Source organism: Lactuca virosa, chromosome 9 (assembly GCF_052849685.1).
Source record: "Lactuca virosa cultivar CGN04683 chromosome 9, Lactuca_virosa_CGN04683_v6, whole genome shotgun sequence".
Classification (NCBI taxonomy): Eukaryota; Viridiplantae; Streptophyta; class Magnoliopsida; order Asterales; family Asteraceae; genus Lactuca; species Lactuca virosa.
Genome location: NC_136434.1, coordinates 32,040,374 through 32,054,047, shown reverse-complemented (window position 1 = coordinate 32,054,047; position 13,674 = coordinate 32,040,374). Strand labels below are relative to the sequence as shown.

The 13,674-nt window shown below is 37.0% G+C and overlaps 1 protein-coding gene and 1 pseudogene across 1 annotated transcript; both read left to right on the top strand.

The window, feature by feature from the left end:
- The first annotated feature begins 8,885 nt into the window (after positions 1-8,885).
- NPC1 (non-specific phospholipase C1) lies at positions 8,886-11,112 on the top strand. The gene is made up of 2 exons (XM_079070888.1): positions 8,886-10,433; positions 10,504-11,112. Exons 1-2 carry the CDS (start codon positions 9,137-9,139, stop codon positions 10,764-10,766), a joined length of 1,560 nt encoding a protein of 519 aa, XP_078927014.1. The 5' UTR covers positions 8,886-9,136; the 3' UTR covers positions 10,767-11,112.
- Positions 11,113-11,159: 47 nt separating this feature from the next.
- LOC145136775 (ammonium transporter 1 member 3-like) lies at positions 11,160-12,302 on the top strand (annotated as a pseudogene).
- Positions 12,303-13,674: the final 1,372 nt, after the last annotated feature.

Below are 13,674 nucleotides of genomic sequence, written 5' to 3'. Positions count from 1 at the left end.
CTATGACAAGACATTCTCACTAGTGGCTAAGATAAAATCTATTAGGGTGATGCTAGCCATAGCTGCATTTCATGATTAAGAAATTTGGCAGATGGATGCCATAACCGCTTTCCTTAATGGGAAGTTGGTTGAGGATGTTTACATGAGTCAGCAGAGGGTTTTGTAGATGCAAAATATCCAAATAGAGTGTGTAAGCTTGAGAAATAAATCTATGGATTGAAACAAGATTCTCGCAGATGGAATCTTTGTTTTGACGAGAAGGTCAAGGAATTTGGTGTCTCTAGAAGTGATGACGAGTCATGTGTATATGTCAAAGCTAGTGGGAGTATAATGACCTTCCTGGTATTGTATGTTGATGACATACTTCTTATAGGAAATGACATTCCAACTTTGCAAGAGGTTAAGTCTTGGCTTGGAAAGTGTTTCATTATGAAGGATCTAGGAGAGGCTGCTTATATTATAGGGATAAGGATTCTGAGAGACGGGAGTAAAAGACTAATTGGACTTAGTCAAAGTACATACTTGGAAAAGGTGCTAAAACATTTTATTATGGAAAACTCCAAGAAGGGGGAACTGCCTATCCAGAGTAATACCAAACTGAGTAAGACTCAGAGTCTAAGTACAGATGCAGAGATAGTAGAAATGAGTAGAGTTCCATATGCTTCCACTGTTGTATCTATCATGTATGCTATGACATGTACTCAACCCGATGTGTCCTTTTCTTTGAGCATGGTCAATCGTTATCAGGGAAATCTAGGTAAATCTCATCATTGGATAGCAATTACGAATATTCTCAAGTATCTGCGAAGAACTAAGGATTGGGTCCTAGTACTTGGTGGAAGTGATACGTTGAGAGTAATTGAGTATAGTGACACCAACTTTCAAATAGATATGGAAAATTTTTGTTCTCAATCTGGCTGAGTGTTTACCTTAAATGGAGGAGCAGTTACTTGGAAAAGTTCCAAGCAGGAGACAATGGTTGATTCTACATGTGAATCAGAGTACATAGCAACGAGCAAAACATCAAAGGAGGCAATTTGGTTGAAGAACTTCATCGGATATCTTGGAGTTGTGCCAGCCATCAAGGAGACAATGGAAATTTTCGGTGATAATGAAGGGGCGGTTTCCTTGACAAAGGGACCAAAAGATCATGGCAGATCAAGACATATCGACAAAAAGTACCATTTCATCAGATAGAGGGTAGAAGAAGGTCATATCGTTGTGAAGAGAGTATCATCTGAAGACAATCATGCATATCCCCTCACAAAGGGTATGAGTAGGATCAAGCACGTTCAACATGCTAGGAGCATTGGTCTGAGAGATGATATTAGTTTTAGTAGTTAGATAGTTAGTTTAAAACTTGTAACAAAGTAAATGTAATTGACTTTTGGTGATTAAATAATAGAGAATTATTAATGAGTTTGTTTACTACCTTTTGTTAATTGTTTATTATTGTGTTTCATTTTGCATGTTTTACTTCCCGAATAATTCGATTATTAAAAACTCCACATTCGCTCATATTTTTGGAAGTAAGTAGTGAATTAAGACTGTCATGAATTAAATTGTAGATTGTCTAAAGAGTTTTAGACATAGCAATAGTTTTGCTACAATGTTCATGAGTACTTAGAAATGGAGAATTTTAAGTATTTGATTAACCCACACTCAGAGAATTACTTCATGGAATTTATATTGAGTAATTATGAGACGATAACGTCTTATAATCTTTAAACGAAGATATATGAGTTGTAGTCTACAAGTCGGTTGTGCATTGATAATGTGTAAACGCATCAGTAACTTGATGTTATAAAATGTATTGTTGTACATGATTTGATGAGTAGATGGTACAAGCATATACATCAAAGTATATCTGTTCCTTTTGCCCTAAAGGGAAAAGCGATATCTTTGGGCCCATCGATGATTTGGTTTTGACTTATAGTGTCGGGTCCGACCTGGACTAAATTGATGTGTTCGATTAGAAGTTCTTTTTCATTACAAATTAGAAACCGGGAAACAAAATATTGGACAATGAGATTGATTTTTTTCCACGTCTCATATTTGAATGATATCTTGCAGAACGGAGGATTATATGATCACTTATCTTAGGACACGTTACTGGCTAGGTCAGAGTTCGGCAGTGGCTTTTGAAAGCTACAATTTGCTTATCAGTTTAGAAGTTATACTGGAAATCATATTTATAGACTGGTCCAAGTGGGAGACTGTTGGATTAGGTGTCTGAGCCCATAACTATAATTGACATTAACTTGAATTGATGGTAGCACATTCATTTTGGGTTGCCCTCAAACCTAGCAATTGGACAAGATGATTTTTTGGAGAGAGAAAGTTATTTTATTATTTTATTGATAAATTGAAATAAATAATTTACTAATATATCATGAGAATAATATATTAATTATAAATAGTAATATTTAATTAATAATTAATCAGAAGTTAATTGGAATTAATTTTGGGATTAATAGAATTAAAAGTGCAAGGGTTAAAGTGTAATTGTTCATAAGTTGAACAAAAGGCATTCTAAAACCTTCCTAAGCCTTGTACGGTTTTGGGAGTGTTCTAGGAGTTCTAGAATTATCCTTGGAGGATGATCAGGAAGCTGGATAATTACCACAACAAGATATTATTATTATATTGGTTTTAGGGTTATCTAGGGTTTCCATGTTGCACTATATAAACCCCCTTAACATTGAAATTTTCGGCTAACCCTTATGGAATAAGAGATAGCCGAAACTTTTTCCTCCCCCCTCTCTCCTAAGTCATTCTTCTTGATAGCTAGGGTGTGAACCATTAGAGGCACGACAATTGTGGTGCTTGCTTCCAAGAGTTCAACAACAAAGGTATGTTATCTTAAACTCATCCATATGAAATTTCAATTATACCTAGGGTTAAAGAGTTCTTTTTGTTCAATAGAATGTAACACCAATAATGTTATGGCTTAGATCTTTAGGTTGCATGTACCCTTAAGTCTTAAGGATTTATCCGCGTTAGTACATGTAAGACCCATCAGTCGCATCCTTGGTTACTTTTGAAAACATTTTTGAAAATCAGTTTAAATACTTTTACGGTTCCCTAGTTTGAGTCTGGATTTACACAGATGTTCATCCAATTCATTCAAACCAAGGCTCTGATACCAACTTGTAACATCTCAAAAATCACAATAAATTTTAACTTTTTAAAAACAATCAAAAGCCATCATTGTTTACAAAACCAGTGTTTATAAAATATCAGAGTACCCCAATATCATAATAACAAAATCCGAAGGAATGTGCACGATCACGCCTTCGCTTTCCCGCGATCCTAAGAAATACCTGAAACAATAAACTGAAACGGTAAGCCAAAACTTAGTGAGTTTCCCCCAAAGTACCACCACACAATACATATATCATATAAAAACAAGCATGCTGGGTCCGCTCAGTCATCAGAATGGAATATCATTATACCATGGGTTCGCTTAGTCATCAAACTGGAATACCCTCGGGTCCACAACCATCGGGCTGGAATACCCCGGTCTGTTGACTCACACACATAACAGTAAAGTCTCAACCCAAAACCATAACATGTCGACATATACATAATAAAAGAACACATAACTAGTCAACATACAAACAGGCAGATCTACATATCACTACCGCATAACAACAGCCTATATACCAGGACACAAATCTAACAGATGACCACAACATAGCAAAATCCTATATACCAAGATACATAACCTAGTGGGATGGCGTTGGTGCCATCGACCCACAAGTATAGCCTATCATTTCTTTAAATACCCGAAATATTAGGGTTTGAGTCATTAAGTCGTCCCCACGTCATGAGACCTCATTTATCTCTTCGTGAGACTCAAAAGAATTCAATCAACTGGTTAACTACTACTCACGATGTAACCATCATCACTCACGTCGTGAGTCCTTTCAAAAGCTATAATATTCATGGAAATCATGTACCTCAAAATCTGGATGTTACATTAATAACGGTCAGTGTACTTGGAAAGTACACATCGAAATGATCCCAAAGATATAAGAGTTGTAATTGACTCCAACTGGAGGAGTTATAATTTTATAAAAAGTAAAAATCAACCGTGTTAATAACGTATTAACGTCAAAATAATATATACAAATCGGTTGAGTTTTGGCTAACGTCACTAAAAAGAAAATCGTAGTACTCCGAGAGATAAGAACTTTAAAAGGAAAAAAGTCAAAAACGGAGTTCGTATAAAGAAGATACGATTTTTAGAAAAATATGAAATACGGGTTAAAAATAAAAGTTAAAATTTGGCAGCGTAGCCTTAAGAAAAGTTGTAGTACTACTAGAGAGCTACACAAATATATAAAGAGGATAAGAAACAAGATTCATATGAGGAAGATATGATTTTTTATAAAAGATTTAGAGTTGCACGCCAAGTGCGCGCCATGCTCAACACACACGTCTGACACCCAGATTCTTCGAGATTGGAAAGACGTGGACCATCAGAAGTGTGACACGTGGAAAAATATGGATGGATCCATGAGTCGAGTGCATGACACGCACAAAGTGCTCTGCGTGCATAAGAACTATAAGTAGAAGTGCTCACTTTCTGAATTCTTCACATCCAAATCTCTCTCTCTCTCTCTCTCTCTCTCTCTCTCTCTCTCTTTTTCTCTCTTAATATATCTTGGAAATCCTCCCAATGGCGCAACACTTCGGTTGCAGTAGCAAGGACATCCCCGATCTCGCTCCTAAGGCGAGTTCACAGCCCCTTTTCACTATTTTAAAGGTTTTACCCGGGGGGATACATGCTTATTAAATTGTTTTATCAAAATATATTTATATCTATAAATATCAATCGTTATATAAAGCATGAAACCTTAGGATAATGTAGCCATAGATACTATACCTAGTTGTAAGCTATGATATTATGCCTATGAGTTATGTTGTCTGATAGTCTAGGAAAAGATATTACCTAGATGTTATGATGACGAATTCCTAGGTTAACATAGTACCTAAAATTAATGCTAGTCAACTATAGGGATATGCAATGTACCTAATCGTTACTCCGCCCAAATATCATGTTATAAATTAACCATAATTATGGTATATATGTGTATGTCAAAATAATATATATATATATATATATATATATATATATATATATATATATATATATACACACACACACACACATAAGATAATTATGAGATCAAAAAGTTTTAATTATCGAATATGAAGTAAAAGAGTTAGATTGTGATAATAATAGGAAATCAATAAGAAAGAAAGATAAAAGATAAAACACCTAAGGTTAATACGTTAGTGAGCTGTTATTATTCATCCTTAGCCTGATTAAATTCGGCTACCCCGAACCTGTAATCGTTGATCTTGCGAGAGCCAGAAAGATATGTATATATCTATACGGGGATTGACACCCCCACCCGCGATTGCTAGCTACAATCCCGAAAGGATAACTTTCTTTATTATTTAGACACTATTCAATGTTCGATGAAGTGTCGTGTGGGGAAATTATTATTCTACAACGTCAATTATGGGGGCTCATGGTAATACATTACAACTACCTTAGAGATCCGACTACCTCCAGGGACGCTTTTTCAAGTTGTAAATAAAATATGTTAGGATTAATAGAATATCTTAAAATACAAAGATAATAAGATAGGATCGGTAAAATATATCCTACAAAGATAGTAAGATAGGAATGGTAAAATATTCTATAGAGATGATAAGATAAGATGTAACATCCCGATGTTAAGGTACTTCTAATCTTGGGCTTTATGATTTTAGTATGTTTCATTTTGGTCCATAAGTTGAGATATGGTAAAAAAAGGGGCCCAAAGTGGCTTTTGTTGGAAATTGGGTCGGATGAGTACGCCATGCGTACGTGTGTGTACGCTAAGAGTACTAAGGTGCGCCTTAGTACGTTGGGCGTACGAGGGTGGCATGCAAACCCTAATTTTAGGGCCTTGGTTCATATTTAAGCAACATTATAGACTCAAACCCTCTTCTTACTCAGCCTCCATCTGCAATATCGAACCTCAAGCAACCCCAGAGCAAAAGAGAAGCAACTTTGAGTCGTAAGTGAGATTTGGAAGAAAGAAGAAAGTGGTGAGAAGATCTTGGAGTTGAAGTGCACCTTGGATCTGGGATTGCTACTTGGTTTGGAACATCTTGAAGGTATAAAGCTTGCATCTTTACCCCATTTATCTTGTAGATCTAGGTTTTTGCTCTATTAAGTTACTTTTTGGTCCCAAAATCATGATTCATGAAGAAAGCATGTTCTTGACCCATTAAGTCGTCCTTTCAGACCTTTGGAAGGGTCTTGAGTCATAAAAATGGGTTCCAAATGGTTAGTTTTTCTCCATGCATCATTTAGAAGGTCTTAATGGATTAAGACCTTGAGTTAAGCACTTATTGGACATGCTAAGTCATAAAGTCGGAGACTTTATGACTCTTAAGAGTATTTTAGTCATGGATCTACAATATGGACCTAAGAGCTTTAGCCATTAAGCTCTTAATGGATGTTTTGAGCTTCTGGGAGTACACCCCGCGTACTCGGAGTACGCTCTGCGTACGAGGTCAACCACCCCGATGGTGGTCAACATTCGAGGACGCGAGTACGTCCAACGTACCTTCAGAGTATGCCCATCGTACCTTCGGAGTACACCCAGCGTACTCGCTGTGAGTCGATTCGGCTGAGTTGACTCGGTTGGGTTGACTCGGCTGGGTTGACTCGGCTGGGTTGACTCAGTTGATTTAGTTGGTTTGACAAATTTACCTTTAACATTGACCAAGTTTGACCTTAAGGGTATTTTTGGTAATTTGGGATTTTGATGGAGATTGGTTATTTGATTGGAATAGGTGTTGGTTAAAGAGCTGAGATTCGGAGTCAGGACCTCATCAGCTTTTGTTCAGTTTGCAAGGTGAGTTTTCCTCAATGTACTTGCAGGTCTAAGGCACCAAGGCCGACCCACTGGTTGATATCCTGATATTCACTGTTATGCTGAGTATGGAATAGATATTCATGTTTATGCTAGTTCTTGATATGCTAGTCTGGTAGATCTGTAGGACTAACTGTGATGCTATCTGCATGATTATTTGTATATGTTTATTATCTGTTATATGTCGACATATTGTGTTGGGTTGAGGTTGTACTGGTCCAAGCTATAGCTAACAAACCATACATTATTCCAAATATGAACTGAGGGTTGGGTAGGGCATGCCAGACTCATATTGAGGGCTCATGAGCATTCCAGATACGAGCTGAGGACCGGACGGTATGCCAGAATCGAACTGAGGGATTAATGGTATTTCAGTCCGATGACTAATCTGGTCAGGGAGCAAGCCAGGCATAAGTTGTGGGCCCAGAGGGCAAGTTAGACTTATGTTGTGGGCTCATGGGTAATCCAGTCTTTTAGCTGTGGACCCATTACATGCTATTATTGTATATGTTATATGGTTATGTGTTGGTACTTTGGGGAAACTCACTAAGCGTTGGCTTACAATTTTGGGTTATGTTTCAGGTACTTCAGATGACCACGGGAACGCAAAGACGTAACCGTACACATGCTCTTGTTTATGACCAATGGTTTGGGGAGACTCTGATGTTGGAAAATGTTTTGAAAAGTATTTTGTAAACACTTTATGGATTTTGGATGTATTTAAAAAAGTTTAAATTTATCATGATTTTTATGGTTGTTATATAAGAATGGTAAATTACCCCATAGAGATAGTAGGATATGAATAGCAAAATATCCTTTTTGGAAGACTTATAAATTACAAGATCCATGAATTTTTGGAAGAGATAATATAGTAAAGTATAGGAAATAAGGAATATAAGTAAAATGATCATTAATCATTGTAATAATTCCTAAAAGTTTCCAAAAAGAGTTTATTCTATGTTTAACTAAAAACCTGTAAATTCACCAACATTATGTTGACGTTTTCAAAATTACATGTATTCTTAGGATGGAGTAAGGATCAATACAAGGAAGGACATCAGTTTGAAGATAGATAGATAGGATTCATTTATTCCTTGTAATATACTTTATTTATAAAAAAGTAGTTATGGTTTGTGCTTTGTGATTTGGGTAATCTCTGTAAACACCGTCACCACTCGACATTTCCGCCAACGACCGGAGAAGATGTGACAAAGTCTCCATCCAAAGTTGAGATTAGGGAGTTGGAACTTGAAAATGTTTCACGAGAGTTGAATAGAAGTAAACCTAGTAAAATACAAACATGTTGTTAAAGTAGGAAACTAGATTTGAATGAACTTGTATGTGATAAACTTATGCAACACAATCATATGTAATTAATGTGGATGAAACCAATAATTATTATAAGTTTATTGTACCATATAGTATGTCACATGCTAGCCAATGAAGTCATGTCACTAATGTTGAACTTGAGGTATATGTGAGGTGTATAATATGACAGAAATGGACCAATGTTTTCAAAGGATAACACAAGTGGGCTAAGGTGTTCAAAGGACAACGCAACTGGAACAAGGTATAGGGGCGGACACAAAATGTCATAGTATGGGTGTCACGGGAAAGTCAGGGAGTCAGGGGTTGCACGATGGTAAAAAAAATCAAAAATTTTTGAAATTTTTTACATTGCGTCCGAAAAAGTCAAGGGTTGCACGGACCACCGTGTGCCATATACTAAATCCGCCAATGCAAGGTATGGAAGGATCGTCTATAAAAAGTTTTCATGCTAATTGACTATCTTTGAAGACAAAAAGTTAGAGACCAAACTCTATATTTTGACATACCACGAAAACCATTTATTAAGATTTGCCTAAAAATAAAAATTTGACACGATTTGTCCTATTATATTTTGTACAATATTGCATAGTTTTCCAAATTATTGGCACGAATATCATATACTTGTAACGTTGAGTATAAATATGTAAATTTCATGCATTTAATTTACAGAAATCCATCTTCTCCAACAAGGATATAAACTTTTTGTTTCTTCCTCACTCTGCCACGCTTCCCTTTCCTTTTGCCATCAGTCATTAAACCTTAAACCACACTACTAATCATATAAAATAGAAATAGAGATAAAATATCCCAACCACCATTCTCCGATCACCGTAATCACCCGTTAATCGACTCATTCCTGGATAAATATGAACCGCCGGCGACCCCTATTGACCGTTTTCATCTTCATCCACATCCTAGTCTTTTCTCAGACCCTGAATTCTTTCCCTTTCCCTTTCCCTTTTCCTAAAAAAGTTCACAAAATCGAAGGACCCATCAAAACCCTAGTCGTCTTAGTAATGGAAAACCGTTCATTTGATCACGTATTGGGCTGGATCAAGAAATCCCGCCCCGACATCGATGGGGTCACCGGCGAAGAGCACAATCATGTCAACGCCGCCGACCCTGCGTCTAGTAAAGTCTACGTTTCCGACGAAGCCGTTTTCGTAGACTCCGACCCGGGTCATTCTATCCAAGCCATCCGCGAACAGATATTCGGGTCTAACTTGACCCACGCCAACCCGGCTCCAATGAACGGGTTCGTTCAGCAAGCAAATACGATGGGTGTTGATGGGTTAGACCGCACAGTAATGAGTGGTTTCAAGCCGGAGCTTTTGCCGACTTACACCGAGTTAGTAAACGAGTTCGCCGTGTTCGACCGGTGGTTCGCGTCGGTTCCTGCGTCGACTCAGCCGAACCGGTTCTACGTCCACTCTGCAACTTCCCATGGAGCTTCAAGCAATGTAAGGAAAGATCTCATCAACGGGTTCCCCCAGAAAACAATCTTTGATTCTTTGGACGAAAACGACCTTACATTTGGGATTTATTTCCAAAACATTCCCACCACAATGTTCTTCCAAAGCTTGAGAAAACTCAAATTCATTACCAAGTTCCATGAGTATGATTTGATGTTTAAGTATCATGCTAAAAAAGGTAAGTTGCCGAATTATGTGGTGGTGGAGCAAAGGTACTTTGATGTGAATCTTTTTCCGGCGAATGATGACCATCCGTCGCATGATGTGGCGGTGGGGCAGGCTTTTGTTAAGGAAGTTTATGAGATACTGAGGGCTAGTCCTCAATGGGATGAAATGGCTCTCTTGATCACTTACGATGAACATGGTGGGTTTTATGATCATGTACCTACACCTGTCGATCATGTCCCTAACCCTGATGGGATCATCGGCCCTGAACCATATTACTTTCAGTTTGATCGGTTGGGGGTTCGGGTTCCTACCCTGTTGATTTCACCTTGGATCGATAAGAGCACAGTGATCCATGAACCCAGTGGGCCAACTCCATATTCGCAGTTTGAACATTCTTCTATTCCGGCAACTGTAAAGAAGCTCTTCAATCTAGACTCCGACTTCTTGACCAAACGCGATGAGTGGGCAGGGACCTTCGAGAGTTACTTCAATCTTCGTGATACTCCACGCGATGATTGTCCAGGTTCGTTTCTAAATCCTCAAACTTAAATCAGAAAATTAACTAAACGCAATCTGTAATTATTGCTATACAGAAACCCTTCCTGAAATTCAGGTGTCTTTGAGGCCAAGAGGACCGAATGAAGAACAGAGTCTCACCGAGTTTCAAATCGAACTAATTCAGCTTGCATCCCAGCTTAACGGTGATCACACTCTTAACACGTATCCCGAAATCGGAAAATACATGACCGTTGGTGAAGCTCACCAATACGCACACGATGCAATCACAAGGTTTCTGGAGGCCGGAAAAGCTGCCCTGAGAGCAGGAGCCAATGAATCTGCCTTTGTCACAATGTGATCCTCTCTCAGTAGCCGATCTTCACAAAGACGAATTCAAAGCTTTTAATTTCAAAAACCGTCAGTTGTATGTATAGAAACGGTTGCTTTCATGTGTGTACAATAATGGTTTAATTTAGATTTACATAGGGTTTTTTATTAGCCGCCGTTGGATTTGATGAGTGAACCACCGAGTTAACCCGGGTCAAATGGGCTGAATTTATTAATCCATAAGCCGATTCAAGTCACTGGCTTAGAATTCTCAAGCGGTCACACAATCCATGGGGGACCATGGATGTAACTATTGTTGTTGCCATGTCTTCTACTTGCTGTATTAATAAATAATAACTTATGCAAATTCAATATCATCACATCATTATATTTCCTACCTCACGACTTACACCCACTACTGTATATGCTTGTGTGTGAAACAATGGAGGTTTCATGGGAAACCAGTGTAACAGAATCAATCAACACCATTTACCTTCTCTTTTCAGCCTATTTGGTCTTCATATGTGGGATTGCGTTTGCTTTTGGAGACGGGTTAGGGTCGAAACCGGTTTATTGGCACTCAATATTTCACTCTAATAACATTCTTTCAAGTTCTTTTGACTATAGTTTCTTTCTTTATCAATGGGGTTTTGCTATAGCGGTTGCTGGTATCACAAGCGGGTCGATCTCTCAATGAATCATGTTTACCTTGTTTTATCATTTGTTTTCTAACCCGGTTAGTTTAGCCGGTTGTGGCCCCTTGAGTTTGGTCTTCTACAGGTTGACTAAACCCAAGGCCTACAACTTTGATGTTTGGGCCGGGTGTGAATGTGTGATCGACTTTGCAGTGGTGTGGTGCACTTGCAGTGGTATGGTGATTTGATGCTTTCGAGAAGCCTGTTCAAATGTGAGGACATAACGTGACTCTGGCGGTGTTCTAGACATTTTTGTTATGGTTCGGGTTCAACCCCCGGTCATTCACAAAATTTTTGTATCATGTTCCGTTAGTTTTGATCAAGGTAACTGTACCGCGGGTACGACACTAACAGGGTCGACAATTGACATCGTAATCTTGTTTGGTATACTGTTACTTGTGGGCCATTGCCCATTGGGATGCTCATGAAATGTGCAATGGCATGATTGGTGAGTTTGTGGCAATCACATTGGTTTGCTCCGAGGTCGAACCATGGGCTGCAATCGTATGTGGGTTCCTTGCGGTTTGTGTTTTAATCGGGCTAAATATTATAGCCTGAAAGTTGCATTACGTTGACCCATTGGAGGCGGCCCAATTACAATATGGATGTGGGCTTGGGGTTTAGGTGGTGTTTGTTTTTTGTTCGCAGATCTTCTTGGCCTCTTATGTCTGTGCGGCGCAGACCACGCGCAGACATTAGCCTTCGCAGACTGTTTGTTTTTTTGAAGACTGCAGACCTAAAAATGTATGCGCGCCCTCTTCTTGGTGCAGATGTGGACCAGAGTCTTCTAACATCTTCAGACATCTTCTAGCCTAAAAAAACACATATATATTTTTTAGTTTTTTTTAATTTATATTTATTCCAGCTTTATTAGTGATACACAATTTGAAAAAAAAATTACAATACTTAAAAAAAAGTTCAACAACACAAACATGATATTTTTGAAAAATTTATAAATAAAAAATTATTACAATAATGGTCGGTGAATTTGTTTATATAAATATGAAAAAAAATATATATTCTTATATTTTTTGTGCCAAATTTTATAAAACATTATTTAATACAACATCGTCAACTTCTTAGAAATATATTTATGGCACGTTTTTAATTTATTTAATTGAAAAAATTGAAGTTTATTTCCATCCATTTATATATCAAAATCTTTGATTCCTAATTACAATGTTTAGGCATAACTTTGCGACCAAAATTGTTGGTTTTTATCAAATATATACGTTAATTTGTATCATTTTTATTTTCACTTTTTGTACAATAATACATAGAAGTTTATTTAGATTTGTTAATTATTTATGACAAAGTCATAAATACATTAAAAAAATACTTTGTAGTTTAAAAAATCAGTTTATTTAGATTTTAGTTTATTTTAGTAGTCTGCAGATATTAAAAAAACAACAGACTGCAGGCGTTTGGTCCACCACTTCTGCTACAGAGGTTTACAGATGTGGTCCGCAGACTGCAGACATTTTGTCTCAGAAAAAACAAATAGCACCTTAGTTTCCACGAGCTTGTAGCTTGTTTGCAAAAGTGGAGCTTGTGGTTCAGACTTATAAATTTATACGAACTTATATTAAAACAAAAAAAAAATAACAATAATAATATATAAAATAAAGGAAAGGGTTCATCCCTACATGCATGAAAACCAAAAGTATGGCAAGAGAATATTCTATTTGATTCTCCGATTCACATGCACATTGAAGACAATTGAATACAAAGTTAACGGGTCCCGCTCAGTTAATTAAATGTCACAACCAGACGTCGCCGGTACCGTCAAAACCCAAACTTCAAACCGCCATGACTTCTTCTTTCATGAGAGTGATATTTGAGGTAATACTAACCCAAATAGAAAAAAAGTATAAACGAATAAGAAATATTATAATTTAAACCAAACAATTACTAATAAGTTTGGTTACTTTGATCAAATTTTGGGTATTTTAGATTGGACAAATATTATACAACCCTTAAATTTTTAACACGTAGTTGGAAAAAAGTCATAATATATATTTTTTATTATTGTTATGGTCACAACTTTCTCGCAGAATTATCACTCTAGCCCACTTAACAAGTTTCATGGTTAACTTTGTTAACTTTTTTGCAAAATCAGTCCTAAAAAGTTCAAATTTGGTCCCCCATGTTTGTAAAAAATTACACCACATGGTTTTTAACTTTATTTTTCGTTTTTTGTATACTTTATTTATTTTTCGTTTTTTTTATAAATATATATACATT